The sequence below is a fragment of the Tamandua tetradactyla genome, chromosome 19, assembly GCF_023851605.1.
Source record: "Tamandua tetradactyla isolate mTamTet1 chromosome 19, mTamTet1.pri, whole genome shotgun sequence".
NCBI lineage: Eukaryota > Metazoa > Chordata > Mammalia > Pilosa > Myrmecophagidae > Tamandua > Tamandua tetradactyla.
In genome coordinates this window covers 40,479,215-40,506,133 of record NC_135345.1, presented here as the reverse complement: position 1 = coordinate 40,506,133, position 26,919 = coordinate 40,479,215, and the positions used below count along the sequence as shown (strand labels likewise).

Sequence of the window (26,919 nt, the reverse complement as noted above, 5' to 3'; positions counted from 1 at the left end):
CAGACATTTCCTTTTTGTATCAAGCCTTGTTGATATCTTTCTTAAATTATTCTAATTGATTTTTAGAAAATTGATTTTATTAGTCCTGCAGGATCTCACTGTTATTTATTATTCTAGAATTTAGAGTTAAAAGTTAAAACATCTAATAATGCTAGTTTTGGGTCAAAATGGCAAGAAACTGGGTGCAATTTCTCCTAGTTTGGTACTTCAGTGTAGCTAGATATCAACCAATGTTGAAAGTCAATAAAAAAAAAATTGGACCTATGCTTAATTTTATTTAGATATTTTATCCAACTAAAATATTGGTCCAAAATTTCTGGACAATTGGTAGTTGTAATTATTTTGGAAATGTTAAATATAGTGATAATAAAAATCAGGCAAAATTTAATAACTTTCCATTCTAATGGCAATTTAATATTGGGGCTAAAAAGTCTTACAGATAAATATTACCATAGAAAAAAATTTTTCTTCACATTCAAATGATCATAAGCTGCTTATTTAAATAATTAAAAAAAAATTTGATTGATGTTTTAGTCTGCAGCCCAGAAAAACCTGCTGACCCGCATACTATGCTTATCACCTTTGAAGGGGAAATTTATTTGTAGGTGTAATTCCAATAAGGTCCAATAGGTGGCACAAAACCGTTTCTAAGGCATTTAAAAAACTAGGGACTTAAGATTTAAGAAAGACGCACTTTTCCGTGCATTTAGACATTTCTTTTCTTCTGAGAAGGAAATCTTGGTAAGTAAGATGACTTTTGTGGCTTTTTCAAATTATGGCGTAATTACTTAAACAAGAAAATGCTATCAATTATCTGGTAAATAGGTAACGTTTCTTCGAAGTTTCTCCTACGTGATTTTAAGTGTTTATCTAAATGTTGTAAATGTCCTTTCAGTTGTACATGAAAGATTTTTTTAAAAATGTCTTTACGGTTATCTTAAAAAGATATAAGAACAACTCGCACTTGAAATGATAGGAAATAAACTAACTCGTGTTGTTTATCTATTTCTCTTTTACCGACTATATTTTCTCTTTCCACCTTTCTCTAGTTCCTTATTTTCAGTAACATTTAATTTATACTACTCATAAAGCACCGATCAAATACTACATCATTTTATAGTAGACCTGTGTGTTGGCTCTCCCCTGTCACACGGTGCTATAATTCTTGGTCTGTATTTGTGGCTAATTTATAAACTCTTTCAGAGCAGAGATTATGCCAGTCCTTCTCATTTTTATAATCACAGCACCAAGTGTTTAGCACAGTGGTGGCGCGTAGTAGACTCTGCCTAAATAAACATGTATTAGCTGGAGAAGGTAGCAGGCACCCGGCTCTTCATAACTTTTGAATCCCCTACGCCGTGCCTAGCTCTTGCCAGGTGTCTCGAGGGCTCCCCTAAAGTTTGACGAATGCAACATTGTTTCTCTTTCATACTTATTGACTTGATCATGATATCTTTTCTACGCTCATTATTTTTTCTAGTCTTTCCTGTCTTGTAGTTTTAATTTTCATAGGTTCATCTACCGCTGTTTGTTTCCTGAAATAGAGCTTTATCCGTCTTTTTTTTTCTCTTTTCACTTGCTGCATTTAAACGTAATCTTTTACCTCTTATCGCTTTCACTTCCTGTTCTTCTTTAAAGTGGACTCTAATCCTGCCCTAACTGCCGTGCTTCCTCTACTTCCTGTCTTAAATATAAAACGTACTTGACTTGTTTCTTAATTAAGGTTGTAAAGCAGGAACGAGTTGAGGGTTTAAATACCCCCAGAGGAATATGCACTGTCATCGCAGAATGCTATAAAGGCAGCTAAAACACTTTCCCACGTGATGGCTGAATTTTAGGTCCCTTTGGATGGGTCTCATTCACGAAAGTCAAAGCATCATGTGGAAGAAGTTCTTTATGTATTTATATTCCAAATAATGTAAGTGTTCCTTTAAACTTGAAACCTTTATACACTAGCTATTTTAAGACAACTCTTAAGTTGTCTTAACACGATTTTTCAGTTTATAAAAGATGTCAGAATTAGAAATTTGGAAAATATGAACAAGAATAAGAAAGAAAATTAAACTCAGATATAATTCAGAGATCTAGAGGTAATCATTATTATTAGCATTTGGTATGTTTCCTTCCCATCCTTTTTTCCCCTGGGGGCTTTGTGTAATGTGAGTTTTAATCACATTTTACAAAATTAGAATCCTACTACATATAAAGTTTTGTATCATTTTATTCATTTATAAAATGTATAATTTTATACTTATATTGTAGACATTTTTTTCTTCAAAAGTGCAATATTTGAGGCTGCATGTTGTTCCATGTTATGGGTGTACCATAATTGATTTAATCACTTTCTATACTAGACCTTTTGATTTTTAAAATTTTTCATCTCATGAGCAAGTTCATAATCATATTTTGCATATGATTATGCTAATAATAATATTCTTATGTTAGTCTTTGATTATTTATTTAAAAGAAAATTCCCAGAAATGAAATTGTTAAAACAAATGATAAGCATATTTTTAAGGAATTTATGTAAATGACCAAATTGCTTTTCAAAAAGCTTGCACTAATTTTTTAATCCTGCAAGTAGTAAATGAATGTTCTTATTTTAGTTCCCACCTACCAATATTAGTACTCTATTTTTGAATTTCCCCAATTTTGTGTGTGAAAAAAATCATACATTTTTATATCTCTTAAGAAAAAATTCCCATTAGGTTCACTTCATCTTTTTTTTAAAGCTGTGTTTTTCTGAGATAAATTTGCATACCATATGTTCTAGTTTGCTAGCTGCCAGAATGCAATATACTAGAAATGGAATGGCTTTTAAAAAGGGGAATTTAATCCGTTGCAAGTTTACAGTTCTAAGGCCAAGAAAATGTCCCAATTAAAACAAATCTAAAGAAAATGTCCAGTCTAAGTCATCCAGGTAAAGATACCTTGATTCAAGAAGGCCGATGAAGTTCAGGGTTTCTCTCTCAAGTGGAAAGGCACATGGCAAACACAGTCAGGGTTTATCTCTCATCTGGAAAGGCATGTGGCAAACACGGCGTCACCTGCTGGTTTTCTCTCCTGGCTTCCTGTTTCATGAAGCTCTCCGGGAGGCATTTTCCTTCTTTGTCTCCAAAGGTCACCGGCTGGTAGCCTCTCTGCTTCTTGTGGCTATGTCATTCTCTGCTCTCTCAGAATCTCCACATTCTCCAAAATGTTTCCTCTTTTATAGGATTCCAGTAAACTAAAAAAGACCCACCCAAATGGGTGGAGACTTGTCTCCACCTAATCCAGCTAAACAACCGCTCTTGATTGAGTCACATCTCCAGGGAGATGATCTAATTACAGTTTCAAACATACAACTGAATAGGGATTAGAAGAAACGGCTGCCTTTACAAAATGGGATTAGGATTAAAACATGGCTTTCTAGGGTACATACATCCTCTCAAACTGGCACACCATACAATCCATCTGAGTTATACATACAATCAGTATCTTCCACTATATTGACAGAGTTGTGCATTCATCACCATAATAAATTCTAGAACATTTTCACCACTCCAAAAAGAAAAACCCTGAACTCTTAACGGTCACCTCTCAATCCTTCTATCCTTCTCTAGCCCTACATAAGCACTAATCTATTTCGGTCAAAGCAAACACTTTTTTCCATCTTTATACATTTGTTTATGTTTACTATATAAATGGAGTCAAGCAGTATATGGTGCTTTATGACTGGTTTCTTTCACTTAGCGTAATTTCCTTTTTATTTGCAGTTGATAGAAGAATATTCATATATTACTATTCACTATAGTCTATAGTTTGCTTCCAGTGTATTTTTACTCTATACCACCCTAATATTAATACCTTGTAAGTGTATCATACATTTATTTTTTTTTTTTTTTTTTAAAGGAAAGACAGAGAGAAGGAAGGAAGGATAGAAGGAAGGAAGGAAGGAAGAAAGGGAAACATCTTCTTGTTTTATTGTATTTTGTTTCTCTGTTTTTGTTACATGGGCTGGGGCCGGGAATCGAACCGAGGTCCTCCGGCATAGCAGGCAAGCACTTTGCCCGCTGAGCCACCGCGGCCCGCCCTCATACATTTATTTTAATTCACGGAAGAACATTCTTAGATTTGTACTATTGACCACACTCATTGTCCACAACAAGGATCACTATGTTATACAGCTTGTGGTAGTTAGATTCAGGTGTCAACTTGGTCAGGTGAAGGTGCTGCGGACATGAGCCAATGGCATGTGAACCTCATCCGTTGCTGATTACATGGTACATGAAGCTCATCTGCTCATTACATCTGCAGTTGGGTAGGAGGCATGCCTGCTATAATGAATGATGTTTGATTTAATTGGCTGGTGCTTAAATGAGAGACTCAACGTAGCACAGCCCAAGCAGCACAGCATACCTCATCTGAGCACACACAGCTCAGTCCAGGCTTTTGGAGATGCAGAAAGGAATCACCCTAGGGAAAGTTGTTGGAACCCAGAGGCCTGGAGAGAAGGCCAGCAGAGATTGCCCTGTGCCTTCCCACATAAGAAAGAACCTCAGTTGAAAGTTAGCTGTCTTTCCTCTGAAGAACTATACGTTAACTAAATAAATCCCCTTTTATTGAAAGCCAGTCTGTCTCTGGTGTGTTGCATTCTGGCAGCTAGCACAAGACAAGAGCACAGGCCCGTGTTTCATCCTCTGGTTTTCCTTCTAGTGACATTAATCACCCTAAACTTCCCCTTTCAGCCACAATTACACCTACATATCATCGCTGTACATGCACTACAATGTGCTATCATTACCTCTATCCCTTTCCAGACATTTACAATCAAACTTATTATAAATTCTACACAAATTAAGCATCAGCTCCCCATTCTCTGCCCTCATTCTATCTTTTGGTGACCTAAATTCCATATATTTACCCCATGAGTTTGCTAGTTATATTTAGTTAATTTTAGTGAGGTCATAACAATATTTATCCTTTTATGCCTGACTTATTTCATTCAACATAATGTCCTCACGGTTCATCCATGTTGTCATAGGTGTCAACTTATTATATGCCATTCATTGGCTAATGGACACTTATGCTGTTTTCATCTTTTGACATTTATGGAAAATGCTGCTATGAACGTTAGTGAACAAATGTCTGCCTACCTGTGTCCCTACCTTCAGTTCTAAATATATACCTAATAGTGGAATTGCTGGATCATATGGCAGTTCCTGAGGAACCACCAAACTATATTCTACAGCGACTGTACCATTTTACATTCCCGCCAACAGTTGTGTAGATCAGCTCCAAAGTGCCCTGGGGAGGAGACCAGGAAGGATGCCAAACTTCTTTGTGATGCCTCCCTGAATCTGTGCTTTCCTGGCCTGGCCAGCAGATGGCATTCTTCAGCAAACTGTCCCTGGAGGCATAAAATGGTACTGTGCCTTTAAGTTTCAGCCAACTCTGCCCCTCTCATTGGCGTGGTTGAAACAGAGGCTACCAGTCACTTTTGTCTGGAGTGGGCTGAAAACGTAACTCAGATCTAGGACCCAGTGAACCAGAATCAGCTAATCAAAAGCTATGATTGGGGTGCACAGGTGGTTTGGTGGTAGAATGCTGGCCTTCCATGCAGGAGACCTGGGTTCGGTGTCCGGACCATGCACTGGGCCCCCCTCCAAAAAAAAACAGCTACAATCAGTGCTCGGCCATGTTACTTCCCCCCAACGCTTGAGGAAAAGCCACCCTTCAGTGTGTTGTCCCCTGCAGCCCCAAAAAGGCACCCTATCTCTAAATCACCCCTGCTTCTACCCGTGTCTGGGGTGGGGTTGAAACAGAGTTTGCTGATTGCTTTTTTGTCCTGGGCTGGCTAAAACTATAGCTACTCTCAGAGCTGGGACCCAGTGATCTGAATTCGCTAAACAAAAGCTGTGATCAGTGTTCAGCTGTGTTCCCCTCATCCTGTTTTTGTGGAAGAGGACTTTAAGTTCCAGATAGTGCCTGGATCCTGGGAGATAGACCCCAGCCCCTGCAGCATGCAAACCTCTACTCAGATTTTCACTGGAGTTTATCAGTCTCTTCCTTCTGCTCTTCCCTAGCTGGTGTACAGTGTTCTCCTGAGACCCTGAGCAGTTGTCGCAGACAGTTCCTTACCATTTACTAGCTGTCCTGGAGGACAAACTGAGTCCTGGAGCTCCCTATTCCACCGTCTTACCTGGAAAACTTATTACTTTTTACGCATTTGCATTTTAGCACCTGTAGGAAGAAAGAAGTGGAGTTACATCCCAAGCAATGCAGTACAATAATACTGACATTTATAATTACCCAAATGGCTACCTTTACCACAGATCTTTATTTCTTTATGCTGCTTTGAACTACTGTCTAGTGTCACTTTCAGTGAGAAGAACTCCCTTTAGCATTGCTGGTAGAGTAACTCTAGCTTTTGTTTATCTGGGAATATCTTAATCTCTCCCTCAATATTGAAAGAGAGTCTCACCAGATCTAAAATTCTTGGCTGGCAATTGTCTTTTTCAGCCCTTTAAGTATTTCAACCCATTGCCTCCTTGCCTACATAGTTTCTGATGAGAAATCATCACTCAATCTAATTGAGACTTCCTTGAACTTTTAAAAAAATATGTTTTTACTGAGATATCTTTACACACATACAGTCCATCCAAAGTATACAATCAATGTCTCACAATATCATCTTATAGTTGCATATTCATCATCATGATAATTTTCAGAACATTTGTATCATTCCAGAAAAGGAAATAAAAAGAAAAAATATAAAGTCATACATTCCCATACCCCTTACCCCTTTCTCTTCTTGACCACTAGTGTTTCAATCGTGTCAATATACTGATTCAGCACTCATACTCATTTATTAAATCAGCATTCTCTGTATAACTCTACCAGCACCTTTGGTCTTTCTCCCAGCCTTTAAGCATATTTGGGCTATGTCTATTCATGTTTGAAGGGGCTGTTGATAATATGGGATAGGAGGATGGAACTAGTTGATGTTCTGGAAAGGCTGGCCCCTCTGCACTCTAATACTTATCTGATCCAGGAAACCATCTGGAGGATGTAAGTTTCTGGAAAGTTATCCTGGTGCATAGAACCTTAATAGAATCTTATATAATGCCCTAGGTATTCTTTACGATTGGCAGGAATGGTTTCGGTTGGGGTTTGGCAAGTTATGATAGGTAGCAAGGTCTAACTGAAGCTTGCGTAAGAGTGGCCTCCAGAGTAACCTCTTGACTCTATTTGAACTCTCTCAACCACTGATACCTTATTTGTTACACTTCTTTTCCTTCTTTTCGTCAGGATGGCATTGTTGATTCCACAGTGCCAGGGCCACGGTCATCCTTGGGAGTCATCTCCCATGCTGCCAGGGAGACTTTCATCCCTGGATGTCATGTCCCACTTAAGGGGGAAGGCAATGGTTTTAGAGACTGAGAGCCCGCATCTGAGAAACAGAAGAGGTCCTCTGGAGGTGATTCTTGGCATACCTACAGGCACGCTAAACTTCTCTGCTACATACATAAACTTCACAAGAGTAAGCCTCAAGATCAAGGTCTTGGCCTACTGATTTGGGTGTCCCTAATGTTTGACACAATGTCCGGGGTTTCCCCAAAGGTAAAGTTTAATAGTTCCATAATATTCCCCCCATCACTCAAGGGACTTTGCCAATACTTTTTATCTACTTAACATACTCTGGGATGTTTTCATGCATTACATTAAGTTATAAAGGATCAAAGGCTATCATTTCTTCTGGGCTCCCTGTGTTTAGATTGTTAAATGATCCATGCAGACAGGTTGTTAGATTATGTGCTACAGAAAATTTAGGTTCTAGACAAAATAAACATTTCTTTCCATTGGTCTTAAAGTGTAGATGAAGTTCTAAAATACAGGCAATGTCTTCCTTACCCCTCTATTCTGAATTACCTTAATCCTGACCTGATTGGCTTCATTCTTATTTCTAAATACCAAGTTATAAATATATTAAACAGCTCCTCAAAATCCAGAAATAACAATTACCACTCCAGACCTAAAAGTGACTGCTATAAGAGCTTACAATCTAGGACTCTGTTTCCTTATAAGCATTTTCTAAATGAGATCATACAATATTTGCTCTTTTGTTTCTGGCTTATTTTGCCTCACCAAATGTCCCATAAATTCATTCACATTGTTGCATGCCTCACAACTTCACTCTTTTTTATAGCAGCACAATGTTCGATCATATGTATACACCTTCATTCGCCAATCCACTTCTCAGTCAGTGCGTCTTTCAGCCACCTCTGTTTACTGGACCTCATGTATAATGTCCAAAGTCAAAAGTCCATCAACACTCTCAATTTTAGATAATTTCATTGTTCCCAAGAGAAAGATAGCCAATAAACACACCCTTACCTAACAGAAAATCCAAACCTCCCCCTAACTCTTGTCTTTCCCACCTGGGATTGCTGCAGTACTGTTGAAGGTTTCCTGTTAAACATAGCCCATAACATGCAATAGCATTTTCTCCCCTATACCTCAAAAGTATACATTCTTGGTACAAGATTCATACTTTTGCAGTAGTTCATGTAAAAACTTATTTATATTTGTGGTGTTAATTGATGGAACAAATTAGTCTATACAAACCCTTTCAACCATGTTCACCTTCAATATAGTAATATTGTTTATAGATCCACCAGTGAACTGCTTTCACTTCTATATATTCCCTTACAAGTAAGTGTATCTCTAGGTCCCTTATATTCTGTATTACAACCCTCTGATTTTACCTTTACCATGGTCATAAAGGTAAATGCATACAGTATCTATTTTTTTGTGTGCCAGTCTTATTTCACTCAACATTATGTCCTCAAGGCTCATCCATCTTGTCATGTACTTGAGGATGTCATTTCATCTTACTGCTGCATAATATTCCATTGTATGTGTATACCACATTTTGTTAATCCACTTGTCTGTTGATGGGCACTTGGATTGTTTCCATCTTTCGGCAATTGTGAATAGAGCTGCTGTGAACATCAGTGTGCTAATGTCTGTTTGTGTCACTGCTTTCAGCTCTTCTGGGTATATACTGAGTAATGGTATTGCCGGGTCAGAGGGCAACTCAATATTTAGTTTTCTGAGGAGCTGCCAGACTGTCTTTTGTAGTGGCTATACCATTATACATTCCCACCAGCAGTGCATAAGTGTCCCAATTTCTCCATATCCTCTCCAACATTTGTAGTTTCCGGTTTGTTTAATAGCAGCTATTCTTACAGGTGTGAGGTTGTATCTCATTGTAGTCTTGATCTGCATTTCCCTTATAGTTAATGAGAATGAGCATCTCTTATGTGCTTTTGAGCCATCTACAGTTGCACTTCAGAAAAATACCTATTCATATCTCACCCACTTTATAATTGGGTTGTTGTTCTTTTATTATTGACTTGTATGATTTCTTTATGTATACAGGATATCAAACCCTTGTCTGTTGTGTGATTTCCAAATATTTTCTTCCATTGAGTTGGCTGCCTCTTCATTTTTTGACAAAGTCTTTGGAGGCATAAAAAGGCATTTGATTTTGAGGAGTTCCCATTTATCTATTTTTTCTTCTGTTGCTTGTCCTTTGAGTGTAAAGTTTAGGAAGCTACTTTCTATTACTAGGTCCTGAAGATGTTTCCCTACCTTTTCTTCTAGGATCTTTAAGGTACTGGTTCTTATATTTAGGTGTTTGATCCAGTTTGAGTTAATTTTGTTTAGGTTGTAAGGTAAGGGTCCTCTTTCATTCTTCTGGCTATTCATAGCCAGTTCTCCCATGCCCAATTATTGAAAAGACTATTTTGTCCCAGTTCAGTGGATTTGGGGCCCTTGTCAAAATTCAGTTGTCCATAGTTTTGGTGGTTTATTTCTGCACTCTTGATTCAATTCTATTTTTGTGCCAGTACCATGCTGTTTTGACTACTGTGGCTTTATAATAAGTTTTAAAATCAGGGAGTGTTAATCCTCCCACTTCATTCTTCTTTTTCAGAATGATTTTAGCTATTCTGGTTTCTTTCCTTCCAGATGAATTTGGTAACTAGCTTTTCCAAGTTTTCAAAGTAGGTTGCTGTTGTTTTGATTAGTACTATATTGAATCTGTAGGCCATTTTGTGTAGAATTCACATCTGAACTACAATTTAACCTTCCTATCCATGAGCATGGAATGTCTTATCACTTATTTAGATCTTCTTTGATTTTTTTTTAGCAATGTTATGTAGTTTTCTGTGTACATGTCCTTTAAATCCCTAGTTAAGTTCATTCCCAGATATTTGATTCTTTTAAATGCTGCTTTGAATGGAATTTTTTCCTTAATTGACTCCTTGGTTAGGTCATTGCTTGTTTATAGAAATATTGCTGATTTTTGAGCATTAATTTTATGACCTGCCACCTTGCCGAATTTGTTTATTAGCTCAAGTAACTTTGTCATAGTTTCTCAGGATTTTCCGAATATTGTATCATGTCATCTGCAAACAATGAAAGTTTTGCTTCTTCCTTTCCAGTGTGGATGCCTTTTCTTTCTTTCTCCTACCTGATTGCTCTCACTAGAATTTCTAGTACAATGTTGAATAATAGTGGTGACAGAGGGCATCCTTGTCTCATTCTCAATCTTTAGGGAAAAGCTTTCAGCCTCTCACCACTGAGAATGATGCTGGCTGTGAGTTTTTCATATATGCCTTTTATCATGTTGAGGAAGTTATCTTTGATTCCTACCTTTTGAAGTGCTTTTATCAGAAAAGGATATTGAATTTTGTCTAATGCGTTTTCAGCATTAATTGAGATGATCATATAAGTTTTTCCTTTCGATTTATTAATGTACTGTATTACATTAACTGATTTTAGTGTGTTGACCCATCCTTGCATTCCTGGTATAAACCCTACTTGGTCATGTTGTATAATTATTTTAATGTGCTGTTGGATTTGATTTGCTAATATTTTGTTGAGAATTTTGGCATCTATGTTCATTATGGAGGTTGGTCTATAGTCTTCCTTTCTAGTAGCATCTTTACCTGGTTCTGTTATTAAAGTGATATTAGCTTCATACAATGAGTTAGGTAGTGTTCCTTTTCCCTCAATTTTTTTGAAAAGTTTGAGCAGGATTGGTTTTAGTTCTTTTTGGAATGTTTGATAAAATTCCACTGTGAAGCCAGAAGGCTTTTCTTTTTAGAGAGATTTTTGATGACTGATTAAAAATCTCTTTACTTGTGATTATTTTGTTGAGATCTTCTATTTCTTCTTGAATCACTGTAGCTTGTTTGTGCATTTCAAGGAATTTGTCCATTTCATCTAAGTTGTCTAGTTTGTAGGCATATAGCTGTTCATAGTATCCTCTTATGATTTTTTTTTTTGTTTCTTCAGGATCTGTGGTGACACCCTTCTCATTTCTGATTTTGATTATTTGCATCTTCTCTTTTTTTATTTGTCAGCCTTGCTAGTGGTCCATTCATTTTATTGATTTTCTCCAACAACCAACTTTTTGTTTTATTGATTCTTTGTGTTCTTTTGTTCTCCCATTCATTTAACTCTGCTTCAACCTTTGTTTTTTCTCTTCTTCTGTTTGATTTGGTATTAGTTTTGCTGTTTTTTCTCAAGTTCTTCCAAGTGAGCAGTTAAATCCTTAATTTTTGCTCTTTCTTCTTTTTTAACGTAGGCATTTAGGCCAATAAATTTCCCTCTTAGCACAGCCCTTGCTGAATCCCATAAGTTCTGATATATTTTATCCTCATTTTCATTTATTTCTAGATAGCTACTGATTTCTCTAGAATTTCTTCTTTGACCCACTCATTGTTGAAGAGTGTGGTATTTAATCTCCATATATTTGTGAAAGTTCTTGTTCTTTGGTGGTTATTGATTTCCATCTTCATTCCATTATGGTCAGAGAAGCTGCTTTAATAATTTCAGTGTTTTTAAATTTATAAACTTCTGTTTTGTGCCTAGCATATGATCTATCCTGAAGAATGTTCCATGAACACTAAAGAAGAATGTTTAGTCTGGTGTTTTGGGGTTGTAACGACCTATATAAGTCTGCTAGGTCTAAGTCATTTATCAAATTGTTTAAGTTCTCTATTTCCTTGTTGATCCTCTGTCTGGTTGGTCTATCTATAGAGGAGAGTGGTGTATTGAAGTCTCCTACTATTATTGTTGAAACATCTATCACTCCCTTCAGTTTTGCCAATGTCTGCCTCATGTACTTTGGAGCTCCTTGACTGGGAGCATAAACATTTATGATTGTTATATCTTCTTGGTGAATTGACCCTTTAATTAGTATATGTTGCCCTTCTTTGTCTCTTATGATGTCTTTATATTTAAAGTCTATTTTATCTGATATTAGTATAGCTACTCTTGATTTTTTTGGCTACAGTTTACATGGAACACCTTTTTCCATCCTTTCACTTTCAATCTATTTGTATCTTTGTGTCTAAGGTTAGTCTCTTGTAAGCAGTGTATAGCTGGATTATATTTCTTAGTCCATTCTGTCAATCTGTATCTTTTAATTGGTAACTTTAGTCCATTAACATTCATAGTTATTACTATAAAGGCATTTCTTGAATCCACCATCTTATCCTTTGGATTTTATTTTTCAGATCTATATATTCTTTTCCCTCTTTCTCTTTTTATCCTTTAAGTTACCATTACTGGTGCCCTTCAATTCTGTGCCCTCCTCCAGACCTCCCTCTCCTGTCTTTTTTTTTTTCAACTGGCAGAACTCCCTTTAGTATCTCTTATGGACCTGGTCTCTTTTTGACAAATTCTTTCAGCATTTGTTTGTGAAAATTTTATTCTCTCCCTCAGTTTTGAAGAACAATTTAGCTGAGTACAGACAATTTGACTGGAAATCTTTCTCTTTCAGGATTTTAAATATATCATACCACTGCCTTCTTGCCTCCATGGTGTCAGTTGAATAGTCTGAATTTAGTCTTCTGTGTTTTCCCTTGTATGTAGTAGATTTTTTTTTTCTTGCTGCTTTCAGGATTTTCTGCTTCTCTTCAATATTTGACAGACTGATTAGTATGTGTCTTGGGGGAGGCCTATTTGGATTTATTCTATTTGGAGTTCATTGGGCTGCTTTGATTTCCATATTTATGTCTTTTATAAAGGTTGAGATGTTTTCCCCCGTTATATCCTCAACTAATCTTCCTAGCCCTTTAATCTTCCCTTCTCCTGCTGGGACACCAATGGTTATTATATTTGTGCATTTTGTTTTGTCCATGATTTCCCTGAGATCCAATTCAAATTTTTCCATCATTTTTGCCATTTGCTCTTTCATGTGTTCAAAATCAGTTGTCCTGTCCTCTAGTTCACTTACTCTTTCTTCTGCCTCTTCAAATCTGCTGTCTCTAGTATATCTTTAATTTGGTCTACAACATCTTTAATCTCTGTGATATCTGCTATTTTTCTATTTATTCTTTCAATTTCTTCTTTATGCTCTTCTAGTGTCTTCTTGATCTCCTTTATGTCATTAGCCATCCCACTGATTTTATTTAGTAGAGTTATTTGAACATCTTTGATTAGTTGTTCCAAAGTCTGCACCTCCTCCAGGGTTTTAATCTGGTCATTATACTGGGCTATATCTGTTTGCATCTTTATATGGTTAGTGATCTTCTGTTGTCTTCACAGCATGTAAATATCCTGATAGGGTTAGTCTAAAGCTTTGTATTTGTGAAAGAGTATGGAGCAGGGTGCAGGGTTGTGGGGAGAGCAAAATCGTGTGGTTCAGTATATGCACGGATCGGGGACTCTATGTTGGTGCCTGTGAGTGTGGGTTATGAGGTGTGGGTTGCAGGGTTGTGGAGGTGTGGTGTGGGGGTTATGGGGGGAGGTGCACTCCAGGCAGGCCTTGGAGTGCAGGAGAAGGGTGCAGCATGGGGGCACAGAGGTAGGGGGTGGTGAGAGGTGGATAGGAAGACTGAGTTGATGTGCTGGGGCTGGTACATGGGCAGGATGTGGGTGGGTACATGAAGCATATGGGTTGTGGGTGTCAAGGTCTGAGATGCAGGGATGGAGGAGAGGTCCAGCATGACCAGGATGCAGATGCATGAGTGTGTAGGGGTGGGGCATAGATCACAGAGGTTGTGGGATGTGTGTTAGAAGTGGGTAATGATGGGTGGGTAGGGACATGACACAAATTTGCAGGTGCGGGTGAGTGTGGATTGGAGGCGCCCACTTGTGCAGGCCTTAGGCTATGTGGCAAAGATGTGCACGAGAGCACCTACCAGGTATGGGAGAGGACACTTGTGCCATGGGGTGGGGCAAGGTTGTGCACGTGTGCAGGGGTCAAGAGGTCAGTGCACAGATACGTTAGTGCCTGGTAGGGAGAATTTGGCTGTGCAAGTGCATGGGTCTGGGGGGGCAGTTCCCTGGTATGCACATGTACAGAGCTCAGGGGCAGAGGGGTAGGATTGTGTCTGTATGGATTGGGGGAAGGTATGGCCCAGTGCACAGGTCAGTGCTTGCCCAGAGCTGAGGGGGCATGATGTGAGTGGGTGCATGTGCACACAAGCAGCTGGGGGCCAGATGCTGATGTGCGTCCACACAGAGCTCAGGGTGGCCAGGTGGGATTGATTGACTGTGTGGGCTGGGTATGTATGTGGCCTGGGCATGAAGGTGAGTACCTGCATCCTGATGCACAGGTGACTGCTTGCAGTGGGCTGGAGGCGGGGAGTGGAGGGAAGAGGGGTCAGGGGCTGGACAGGGGTATGCAGGTCTGGAGGGTGGGGTGAGAGGGCCCTTGCGTGTAGAGATGGATTGGGCTGGGACAGGCTTATGTGTGTGTGTAGGTGGGGGTATGGGGCTGGGATGCATGGGGAGGAGGGTAGGGGCAGGGGTTCTTGGGGCACGGTGGCAGAGTGGGTGATAGGGTTCTGGTGTGGGGTGTGGGGGAAGTTGTGGTGTGGGGAGAGTGCATGTGAGGGTAGCCTGGTCTAGGAACATGGCTTAGCTTACCTCCTAGTCCCCATCTCTCTGTCCATGCACTCCTGATGACTCCAGGCCTATGTTTGGAAAGGGGGGCCCATTAGGCTATTTGCACTTGCTGGATAGTTTCCGGTTCTCTGCATCTCAATTCTTCTGCTTTTTCAAGCAGGGCCTCCTTATGTGGTATAGATTCTCCTCTTCCCCAGGGTTTATTGCTGCCTTTTGCTATAAGTCATAGTTTAGCTTGTTTGACTTTTCTAAATTATTTTTGAAAAGTCTTTATACTTTGGTGTGTGTGGCCACTGAAGTCTCTTGCTTTTTCAGTTTTGTGGTTAACTTGTGGTTTGACAGTAATGCTTGGAGCAAACAACAACAAACCTCTCCTAGTCTTTGCAGATCGCTCTGTTCTGAGGCATTTCTTCAGTGCTTAGCCAGGCCATTTACAATCACTTCTTGCTTGCATGGAGCCTAAAGGTCAGCCAAAGGTGAAAGCTTAAACTCTTCTCAGGTCTTATTTGAGTATGTGTATAGCCATGGGCATGTAGGTGGCCTTCTAGATTTCCTGGAATATGCAGGAGGTTTTCAAACCTTTGTTTCCTCATGTGTATTTTTCTCAGCCTCTTCCTTCCCAGACTTTTCATTATGTCTGCTGCTTGCCCAACTGTTATCCTTTGCCCCAGGTAGTTAAGGTTTGCATATTCTCGTATAAAGGCTTTAGACAAATGCACCCAGGATGCTGTTCCAGCTCTGAGAAAGGTCTGAGGTGGGTGAAATAAAGGCAAGCCCCTGAGTTGATCCCTTGGGAAGCCACCAAACAGGTCAGAACACTCAACCACAATTCTTTTGAACAAGGCAAATATTTCCCACGTAGCACCAGCAAGCTGCATAACTAAGGGAAAAAGCACTTGAATCTATAGGGATATGATTCTGATAGTGAATGAAGAATCATTGAGATTATGTTTAGTAAGTGGAGGTTTGAGAGTAATTATCCCATTTTAATACAGCTTAATATATATTATATTTCTAGAATTTGGATTGATACCAAGATGCTCTGAAGAAGAAAAATAATCTTTCAGGATACCAAGTGCAACATCATGACTGAAGACAAAGAACCTATTAGAAGAAACCTTCGTTTTGTTTGCATTGTAACCTTAATAGTTGGATTCATAATCCAGTTCTCTGAAGAAAATGAATTTGCAATAGATGTGTCAAAAACAGGCCTTACTCATGTTCCGAAAGATCTGCCACCAAAAACCAAAGTCTTAGATTTGTCTCAAAACTACATATCTGAGCTACATATCACTGACATCAGCTTTCTGTCAGCACTGAAAGTTTTGATACTTTCCCACAATAGAATCCAGCTCCTTGATTTAAGTGTTTTCAAGTTTAACAAGGATTTGGAATATTTGGATTTGTCTCACAATCAGTTGTGGAAGATGTCCTGCCACCCTTTTGTGAACCTCAAGCATTTAGATCTCTCATTCAATGACTTTGATGCCCTGCCCATCTGTAGGGAATTTGGCAATTTAACCCAATTGGATTTCTTGGGATTAAGTGGTACTAAATTCCAACAATTAGATCTACTGCCAATTGCTCATCTGCATCTAAATTGCATCCTTCTGGATTTAGAAAATTACTATGTGAAAAAAAATGAGACAGAAAGTCTTCAAATTCTGAATACAAAGAAACTTCACCTTGTTTTTCATCCAAGTAGTTTATTCTCTGTCCAAGTAACCATATCAGTTAACACTTTAGGGTGCTTAGAACTGACTAATATTAAGTTGAATGATAAGAACTGTCACATTTTATTGAAATTTATATCAAAACTCACCAGAGGTCCAAGCTTACTGAATTTTACCCTGAATCATATGGAAACAACTTGGAAATGCTTGGTTAGAGTTTTTCAATTCATTTGGACCAAACCTGTAGAATATCTCAATATTTACAATTTAACAATAGTTGAAGACATCAATGAAGAAGATTTTGTTTATTATAAAACTGCACTGAAAGCATTGAAAATTGAACATGTTACAAAAAGAGTTTTTCTTTTTTCACAGACAGTATTATACACAGTGTTTTCTGAGATGAACATTATGATGTTAACCATAGCAGATACAACTTTCATACACATGCTTTGTCCAAAGACACCAAGCACGTTTAAGTTTTTGAACTTTACCCAGAATGTTATCACAGATAGTGTTTTTGAAAATTGTTCCACTTTAGTTAGATTGGAGACGCTTATCTTACAAAAGAATGGGTTAAAAGACCTTTTTAAGGTCGGTCTCATGACTAAGGATATGCCATCTTTGGAAATACTGGATGTTAGCTGGAATTCTTTGGAATTTAATAGACATGAGGGAAATTGCATTTGGGTTGGGAGTATAGTATTGTTAAATTTATCTTCAAATGTACTTACTGACTCCGTTTTCAGATGTCTGCCTCCCAAGGTCAAGGTACTTGATCTATGCAATAACAGAATAAAGAGCATTCCTAAACAAATTATGAAACTAGATGCTTTGCAAGAACTCAATATTGCTTTCAATTATTTAATTGACCTTCCTGGATGTGGTACCTTTAGCAGTCTTTCTGTGTTGATCATTGACCATAATTTAATCCCCCACCCATCAGCTGATTTCTTCACCAGTTGCCAGAAGATTAGAACCATAAGAGCAGGAAACAATCCATTCCAATGTACGTGTGAACTAAGAGAATTTATCAAAAATATAGGCCAAGTAGCCAGTGAAGTGGTTGAGGACTGGCCTGATTCTTATAAATGTGACTACCCAGAAAGCTATAAGGGAACCCCACTTCAAGACTTTCACATATCTCAATTATCCTGCAGCACATCTCTGCTGATTGTCACCATTGGGGCTGCCATGCTAGTGTTGGTTGTTACTGTGACCTTCTTCTGCATCTACTTGGATCTGCCCTGGTATCTTAGGATGGTGTGCCAGTGGACCCAGACCCGACGCAGGGCTAGGAACACACCCTTAGAAGAACTCCAAAGAACTTTCCACTTCCATGCTTTTATTTCATACAGTGAGCATGATTCTGCCTGGGTAAGGAATGAACTGGTACCTCACTTAGAAAAAGAAGATATCCATATTTGCCTTCATGAGAGAAACTTTGTACCTGGCAAGAGCATCATTGAAAATATCATAAATTGTATTGAGAAGAGTTACAAGTCCATTTTTGTTTTGTCTCCCAACTTTGTCCAGAGTGAGTGGTGCCATTATGAACTCTACTTTGCCCACCACAATCTCTTTCATGAAGGGTCTGATAAATTAATCCTCATCTTGCTCGAACCCATTCCACAGAACATCATTCCCAGCAAGTACCACAAGCTGAGGGCTCTCATGGCACAGCGGACTTACTTGGAATGGCCCACTGAGAAGAGCAAATGTGGACTCTTTTGGGCTAACATTAGAGCTGCTTTTAATATGAAATTAACACTAGTTACTGAAAATGATGATGTGAAAACTTAAAAAAGTTAAAAAAGTCAACTGAATTTAAAGTATCTTTAACTTGAATTTTATGAACATTTTGGTTTTAAGTTATTGTCTGCATGGTGCCTTCAAGAAAGACAGTGATAACTGTGGTTCAGCTTAGCTGAAGAGTTAGGCTCAGAGGTGAGGTCATGCTCAAACTTGCCAATTGGAGATAGCTCTGTTTCTCCCCATTTAAACATTCTTTTTCATATTGAAATAGTCTCTTTTGAGTAAATTCTCAGTCATAAAGGACCTTTACCTTCCCTTCTGTTTTCCCAAATGCATTCTGTTCGAATGCAGGGTTCTATCACTTTCATGGCAAAAATGGAAGAGTCACTCTCAGAATTGTATGCATGGATCCTTGGAATGGTCCACATTGGCCTCTGGGTGAACGTCATCATTCACTTTGGGGCTTGGAAAAATCAAATCATTAATAGAAAATAAAAAAAGTATTTGCTTCATATTTGAATAGTAGTTTATTAAATTTTTGACACTACTACAGAAATATGCAATTGACCAATGGGATTCTTGGCATAATAATCTATGTATATAAAGGGAAATAGAAACTGGTTGCCACAGAAACCCAGAGCCAAATTCATTTGTAACTGGATATTGAATGGGACCTTTCTGGTTGTCTTAGAATTTTGGCTAAAGCCTCATGCTAATAAAGGCAGTAAGTGATCCCATATCTTATACATAGGTCTAGACATAGTTATGCTAACCTACTAAAAGATAGAATAAAGGGCCCTGCCACTATCAATCCATATTAACCATGTCCAGACCAAAAAAGAAAATACTAGCTTCAAAATGTCCTTGAGTAGAGGTTCTAGTCCTGTGAGGAGATTGTTTTGGATTTCTTCCAGAGCTAAACAGTGGGGATTAAGTTACTAGTAAGAAGAATAGTCTGGCATCCCAATCCCTGTTTGAAATCTTTTAGAGTAACAGGAATATATAGGTCCAGGGAAGCAAACAATATATGATGAGAGAGCTCTTGGTAGAGCTTTAAGAGTATCCCTGGAGTGTAGGGTGTGGTGGTCATGATGAACCTAGAGACTGATAAATAGTGCTTGGCAAGTATAGGAGCTTGATAAATATTGTTGAATGAATGGATGAATGCTTCTCACCTGGAGAATTTAGCAGGTGAGAGAACTGGCTTGGGCAAACCAAAATGACAGGATGAGGAGAAAATGGCAGCAGTGACTGCAGCCTGTGCCTCCAATAAGAATGGCAAAATACATGGATTTCCTGCATGTCTTGTTGAGCATGGGAAGCTGGTTGAGTTTGAGTTTTCCTGATGGGACCATCCAATGGCCAGCCTGTTGTACAAAGGGACTATAGTAATAAGAAGTCATGGGGTCAGGGTGAGGAAGTATGTTGGGAAGGAAAGCTACAGGATGTCAGCCAGTCGAGTCTGCAGTTGGCATTAAGAAACTGTGCAATGTGGATATGAACCTTAGGGTGGATCACAGATTCATCCCATGAAAGAGCCAACATTTGGGCTTTGTCATAACAGGATAGAGGGCCATGATAACCCATCTGACTTATTCAATAGTGAAATGCATGGAGATTTGCCCCTCGTTGTCTAATCCCCCCTGCTTTTGCAGTGGTCTGGGAATATCCAGATTATAGAGAAGAAAGAGGAGATGAAGGAAGAGCAAAGAAACTGGCTATATTCTTTCTCTCTTTCACTCCAAATTAGGCCTAAGTTGGGGCAGAGCAGAAGTTTTGAATTAGATGAATTTGATGGTAAATTGAACTGGCCTGGGTGTTTTAATGCCTGATTTGTCCTGTCACTAAAATCTATGAGATCATCCCAATATTCAAGAGTGATAAAGGGATATCCACCAGAATCTGGTTCTAAGGCAGTATTTAGAGAAAAATAAATCCCTTTCCTTCTGAATTAAGTTTATTCAATAAATAAATTGCATAATTAATAATTGTAAAGAAAGCTTTTATGATATATGATTTCATCTTCTAATCATCTTCTGTCTGCTTTAGCCCTTCTTTCTCTGCAGAACATTTATTTTCCTTCATAAGCTTTTCCCAAATGGTAAATCCTTCCATAGCCTCTTCTGAACCGTTTCCCAAATAAAACAAAAAATATCTTCACACACACAAAACCAACCAACCAATCAACACAAACCAAAAAGTATGTCACATATTCCAAATGATCAAATATTTTAAACAGGTATCAGTATGTTTTCCCCCAAATATTGTTGACATTGAGAATATAGAATTTTAACATGGTAAAATAAAATTAAATAAAATCTATATTTTTGACACAGACATATGAAACCTTGATCAAAAGAGAGTAGTTTCTATTTTAGGTAAAGCTTTCTGTCTCCTGGAGTCTTCCCTTTCCTCTTTTGAATTCTCTGGTGGTAAGTAGTAGATATCAACTTGAGAAAGAGGTGTTTATTTAAAGGATACAGAGATGTCACAAAATCTAAAGGCAGGATGATAATTATCCAAATTTTTCCTCTGTCACTAATATCTCCAGCCCTACAAATTAGCCTTGGGGTGGGGGTGGGGGGCTGGAGGGTAGAGTTGCAAGTGAAGGAGTAAGGAGTGGGATTGTATATGCATCACTGCTGAGAACCTGTCCCATGACCATTACTGAGAAGGATGGCTTCCAGATGACTTAAAAGATGTTGTGACAGAGATTGCTAGTTGTCCACCAAAATCTGTTCTCCCCTCATTTAATATTAGAAGGCCTGAGTTTTACAAGAGTACCAACAACCAAGCTAGGGACTACATTTCCCAGCCTCTCCTGCAGCTTGATATGAACATGTAACTACATTCTGGAAAAGGCCTATAAGCCACACGTGTTGGTTTGAAAGGATTCTGTACCCTAGAAAAGCCATGTTTTAATCCTGATCCAATCTTGTGGGAGCAACATATTTATTTTGATCCCTATTCAGCACAGTGGGTTGGAAACTGGATAAGATTATCTCCATGAGGTGTGGCTCACCCAATTGTGGGTATTAACCTTGATTAGATGGAGATGGGACTCCACCCTTTCCACATGCGTCTTGATTAGTTTACTGGAATCCTTTAAAAGAGGAAACATGTTGGAGACAGTCTTGAGAGCAACAGAGTCACAGAGCCATGACAGAGCCATGAGAAGCAGAGAATCCATGCAGGCAGAGACCTTTGTAGATGAAGAAGGAAAACGTCCCAGCGGAGCTTCATGAAACAAGAAGCCTGGGGAGGAAAGCTAGCAGACATTGCCATGTTTGCAATTTGCCTTTCCAGTTGAGAGAGAAACCCTGAACTTCATTGGCCTTTCTTGAGTGAAGGTAACCCCTTGTTGATGTCTTAATTTGGACGTTTTTATAGACTTGCTTTAATCCAGACATTTTCATAGCCTTTGAACTGTAAACTAGCAACTTAATAAATGCCTCCTTTTAAAAGCCATTCCATTTCTGGTGTATTGCATTCTGGCAGCTAGCAAACTAAAACACCACATCTTGTCCATGTTCTTAAGAAAGATGAGTGTGGACTCCTTTGACCCAGCTTTCCACTGGCTGAGAGATAAGAACTGGAGGAGCCATTTAGAGCCCAGAGATGGAAGCCAATGTTCAGGGAATGTTATTCATTCTGCATCTGGAGCTGCCCACGCCAGCCTGCCAAGAGGACTACCCACCTCTGGTGAGAGAGAAATACACTTCCATCTTGTTTAAGCCACTGTATTCTCAGATCCCTTTGACAGAGATTCTTAGTCCTTATCCTCTTGAATATAGACATCTACAGCACAGTGGTAGTGGCATAGCCTTCTCAGATTTTCTACCTATGTTTATTTACTATGAGGAAGGTGTACACAGTCCACTTTGGGACATGCAGCAGAGCATCCATCATCCTGGCTAAGCCACAATTATCTCCATGTCCTAATGCAACAACCTCCTAAGTAACCTCCTTGCTTTTACTCTTGCCTCACACATTGTTGAAACAGCAATCAGAATGATTGTTTTTATTATTTTTCTGTTTTTTAAATCTTTTTGGTTTTTAGAATGATTTTTTAAAGTGTAAATTATATTAGGCCATCCCCCTGCTTCACACCTCCTAATTACTTCCCTTTGCAGTTAGAAGAAAAGTCAAGCTCCTCATCATGGCCCATTTTGCTGTTATGCAAATGTCAGTGTCCTTCCACTCCCTCTGAATTGACCTCTAACTCTCTTCCCACTCTCCTCCTTATGCACAGCACTCCAGCCACACTTGCCTACTTGCTGTTCTCTGAATGCATTGCATAGGTTCCCCACCTCTGCCACCCCCTGAACTTTGCACTTTCCACTCCTGCTAATAATGGTCTTTCCCCAGAGTTTGCTTAGCTTGTTCTTGCTATTTGTGCTTCATCTCAAAATCTATTTTTTTCCTGATATTAGTATAGCTACTCCTGCTCTTCTCTGGTTGTTGTTTGTGTGAAATATCTTTTTCCAACCTATCATTTCCAACCTATTTGTGTCCTTGTATCTAATATGAGCCTCTTATAGACAGCAAATAGATGGGTCCTGTTTTTAATCCATTCTGCTGGTCTATTACTTTTTATTGGAGGGTTTAAGCCATTAATATTGAATGTTATTACTGTGAAGGCATTACTTTTTTCTACCAATTTGTCTTTTGGATTTTCTATATCATTGTATTAGTTTGTTAAGCTGCTGGAATCCTGTATACCAGAAATGGAATGGCTTTTAAAAAGGGAATTTAATAAGTTACAAGTTTGCTTTAGTAATACTATGAAAGTATCCAAATTAAGGCACCAACAAGAGGTCACTTTCACTCAAGAAAGGCTTATATCATCCAGAACACCTCCGTTAGTTAAGAAGACATGTGGCTGGCATCTGCTGGTCCCTTGCTCCTGGACTTCTTTGCTTTCTGCCTCTGTTTCCTGTGAAAATTCCTCACGTGGCATCTGTCAGCCTTACTTTGCTGCTCCAGGACATACCTCTGGGTTTCATGTCTTAGCTTAGCATCTGCTAGGGCTGGAAATTTTTTCTCTTCAGGTTCTGGCTATTTCTCTGTGTCTTTAATTAACACCTGGTCTATTTCTGTCTCAATCTCCAAAAGTCTACATTGGCTTTCTCTGTTGGCTCTGGCTCTCTCTAAAATGTTTCCTCTCTTAAAGGATTCCATTAAATTAATCAAGACCCACCTGGAGTGGGTGGAGTCACGTCTCAATCTAATCAAACATCACACCCACAATTAAGCATGCCATGTCTCCTTGGAGATAATCTAATAAAAATTTCCCCCCACAATATTGAATCAGTATTAAAAAAAGCTTTCCTCACAAGAATGGATCAGAATTAAAACATTGCTTTTGTGGGGTGCATAATAGCTCTAAATTGGCACAATTATATCTTATTTTTTCCCTCTCTCTTTTTACCTTCCCGATAAATCTGCATTTCTGCACTCATCTCCAAATCTCTCTCCTGTCTCTTCTTATCTGCCTGTTGTGCTCCCTTTAGTATTTTTTTGTAGAGCAAATCTCTTGTTCACAAACTCTCTCAGTGTCTGAAAATATTTTAAACCCTCCTTCATTTTTGATAGACAGTTTTGCCAGATACTGAATTCTTGGTTGGCAGTTTCTGTGTTAGATCAGTATCTTAAATATATCATAACACTGTCTTCTTGCCTCCCTGGTTTCTGCTGAAAAATCTTCACATAGTCCTGTTGAGCTTTCCTTGTGTGATGGATTGATTTTCTCTTGCTGTTTTCAGAATTCTCTCTTTGTTTTTGACGTTTGACAAACTGATTAGTAAGTATCCTAGAGTAGGTCTTTTGTATCTATTTTGTTTGGGGTACACTGTGCTTCTTGGATCTGTAATTTTATGCCTTTCATAAAAGTTGGAAAATTTTCAGTGAGTATTTCCTCTGTTATTCTGTATGCCCCATTTTCCATCTCTGCTCCTTTTTGAGATATGCATAACATATATATTTGTGTGCTTCATGTTTTTATTCAATTCCCCGAGACCCTGCTTATTTTTTCCATTCCTTCTCTATCTTTTATTTTTCTGTGTAGGATTTCAGATTTCCTGTCATCTAGTTCAGTAATCCTTTCTTGTTTTTTTTCTTCGAGTCTCCTGTTATAGGTCTCCATTGTGTGTGTGTGTGTGTTTGTATGGGCAGGCACCAGGAATTGAACCTGGGTCTCCGGCATGGCAGACGAGAACTCTGCCACTGAGCTACCATGGCTCACCCTCCACTGTGTTTTTCATTTTTTCTATTGTGGCTTTCATTTCCATAAGTTCTGTCATTTGTTTTTTCAAACTTTTGAGTTTTGTTTATGTTCACTCAATGTTTTCTTTATATCCTTCATCTCTTTTGCCAAATCTTTCCTGAACTCCTTGATTTGATTTTTGATGTTGCTTTACATATTTGTTTGGACATCTTTAATTAATTGTTTCAACTCCTGTAGCTCATTTGAAATATTTGTTTGATCCTTTGATTGGGTCATATTTTCATTTCTCCTACTATGACTCATAATTTTTTACCAGTGTTTAGGCATCTGATTTCCTTGATTAGCTTATTTTGGAGGTCATTTTCTCTCTTTTACCTGGAGTTCATTGACTTTGTTCTCTAACTGTTCTTGGCTTTCAGATCAACTTATTCTAGACCTCTAGCACAGCTTCTGTTTAACTGATCAGAAGTTTTCACCTCTTGTTTTCTGGATCTTGCCCTGTCTATACAGAACCTTTTTTTGTGTGGAGGGTCTCCCAAATACTGTTGCCCCCAATCTGACTTCCAGACCAGACAGATCCAGGCCTCAGGAGTAGTGTGTAATCAATATCAAGTTTCCCTGAGGATGAGACCCAGCTAGTTGTTAGACATTCCTGTGAAGCATCTAGACTCTGTGCTTCCTCCCCGCCCCCATCCTTCCCAGCAGGGGGTAACTCTCAGCCCACAGCTCCCCATGATTTATGCAGTCCATTTACTTCTCAGCATACCTTCTCTGCCAGGGGGATGGTTGAGACAGAGTCTGAGGTAGAAGACAAGCTTTAGCTTTTTTTTGTTTTCCAGATCCTGGGGCCTGAATTCTCTGAAGGAGGGCTGTCACTTGAACTGGGCCCTGCCCCATCTTTTCTTCGGGGAAGATATGCCCTTGATTCATTGTTTTATCTCTCAGAACTGTCTTAACTCAGCCCTTGCCTGGGACCTGCTGACAGTTGAAAATCCCCGAGGTTTTCTCTAATGGGCTACTTAGAATGTTTTTTTTTACATGGGCAGGCACTGGAAATTAAACTCAGGTCTGTGGCACAGCAGGCATAAACTCTGCCACTGAGCCACTATTGCCCACCCTTGAATGTTTTTTAAAATGAAAAAATATAAAAAAGAAATTTCTGTTCACAGCCGGTCCCGAGCCCCCATGGTTCACCTGACAAGAGCAAGTTGTTACCTGGCTTTATGTACTCCTTTCCTGGAGCACCATCCCATTCCAGTACTCTGACCTTGGCCAACTTCAAGATCCTCCATCTTTATTCTTTTAAATTTTATTTCACTTTATTCTTTTCTATCAGCCTGCCTCCTCTCTTCTGGGATTTGAATCCAAACTGGAGCTTGGCTGAACTTCCTTCCTTTGCTCCCAGTACAGACTACTTTAAGATAAGTCCTTTGGGAATTATCTCCCCCACTTCTCTCATTACTTTGTCCCTCAGACCTATCTTAACTTATCCCTTGCCTGGGTCCCACTAACAATTGAAAATATCTCTCTAATGAGCTACTTAGAATAGTTTAAAAAAAGAAGAAGAGATAAAAAAAGAAATCCCTTTTCAGAGTCAGTTTCTCTGAGGTTTTGCCAGTAGCCAGAGTTATTACCTGGCTCTGGGTGCCCCCCTTCTTTCAGCACAGTGCCTTTCCAGTGCTCTGAATTCAGCCAACTCCAAAATCCTCCATCTTTATCCTATTTTATTTTATTTCATTTTTTTTCCCCATCAGCTCAGCCTCTTCTTGGCTGGGGTTAAAACTACAATTGGAGCTTGGCTGAGATATCTTCCCTTGCTCCCAGCAGAGACTACTTAAATATATGCCCTTTAGGGAATTATCTCCTTCATCTGACTGTTTATTTTGTCTCTCAGATATACATTAATTCCTCTCTTGCCTGAGGCACTGCAGAAGCCTGAGAATGCCCACAGCTTTATCTAAGGGACTGTTAAGAAGTAAAAACAAACTAACAAATGAAAAAATGGAGGAAAAAAAATCCTTTCCAGAGATAAATCCAAGCTCCCCAGGTTTGCTAATCAAGAGCCAGGTGTCCAGAGTTGATACCTGGCTCTATGCACCCCTTTTCTTGGGGTCCAGTCCTTTTCCAGTATTTTGAGCTCACCCAACACCAAAAGGTTCTGTTTGATTTTTTTCTGTCAGCCCAGCCTTCTCTTCTTTGCTGGGACAAAAAAAAAAAAAAAAAAAAAATTCCAGTTCCTTTAATTATTGCTTCAGGATTATCTGTGCTCAGAGCTTGTATATCAGCAGTCTGAGATGAAAAGATAGTATACATATTAGAAAATCCTTTAAAATTTAACTCTAGAGCTATACACCA

At 38.8% G+C, this 26,919-nt stretch overlaps 1 protein-coding gene across 2 annotated transcripts in view; it reads left to right on the top strand.

Annotated features, from left to right (window-relative positions):
- Positions 1-25,848, top strand: part of TLR6 (toll like receptor 6) — a 42,606-nt gene extending 16,758 nt beyond the window's left edge. The window contains exons 1-2 of one of the 2 annotated variants that reach the window (XM_077136600.1): positions 464-741; positions 15,929-25,848. In XM_077136600.1, coding sequence (XP_076992715.1) covers positions 15,996-18,386 — 2,391 coding nt within the window. In that variant the 5' untranslated portion in view covers positions 464-741; positions 15,929-15,995 and the 3' untranslated portion in view covers positions 18,387-25,848. Of the gene's footprint in view, positions 1-463; positions 742-15,928 lie in introns of those variants that run through there. The other variant, XM_077136601.1, reaches the window with a different exon arrangement.
- The last annotated feature ends 1,071 nt before the right edge of the window (positions 25,849-26,919 follow it).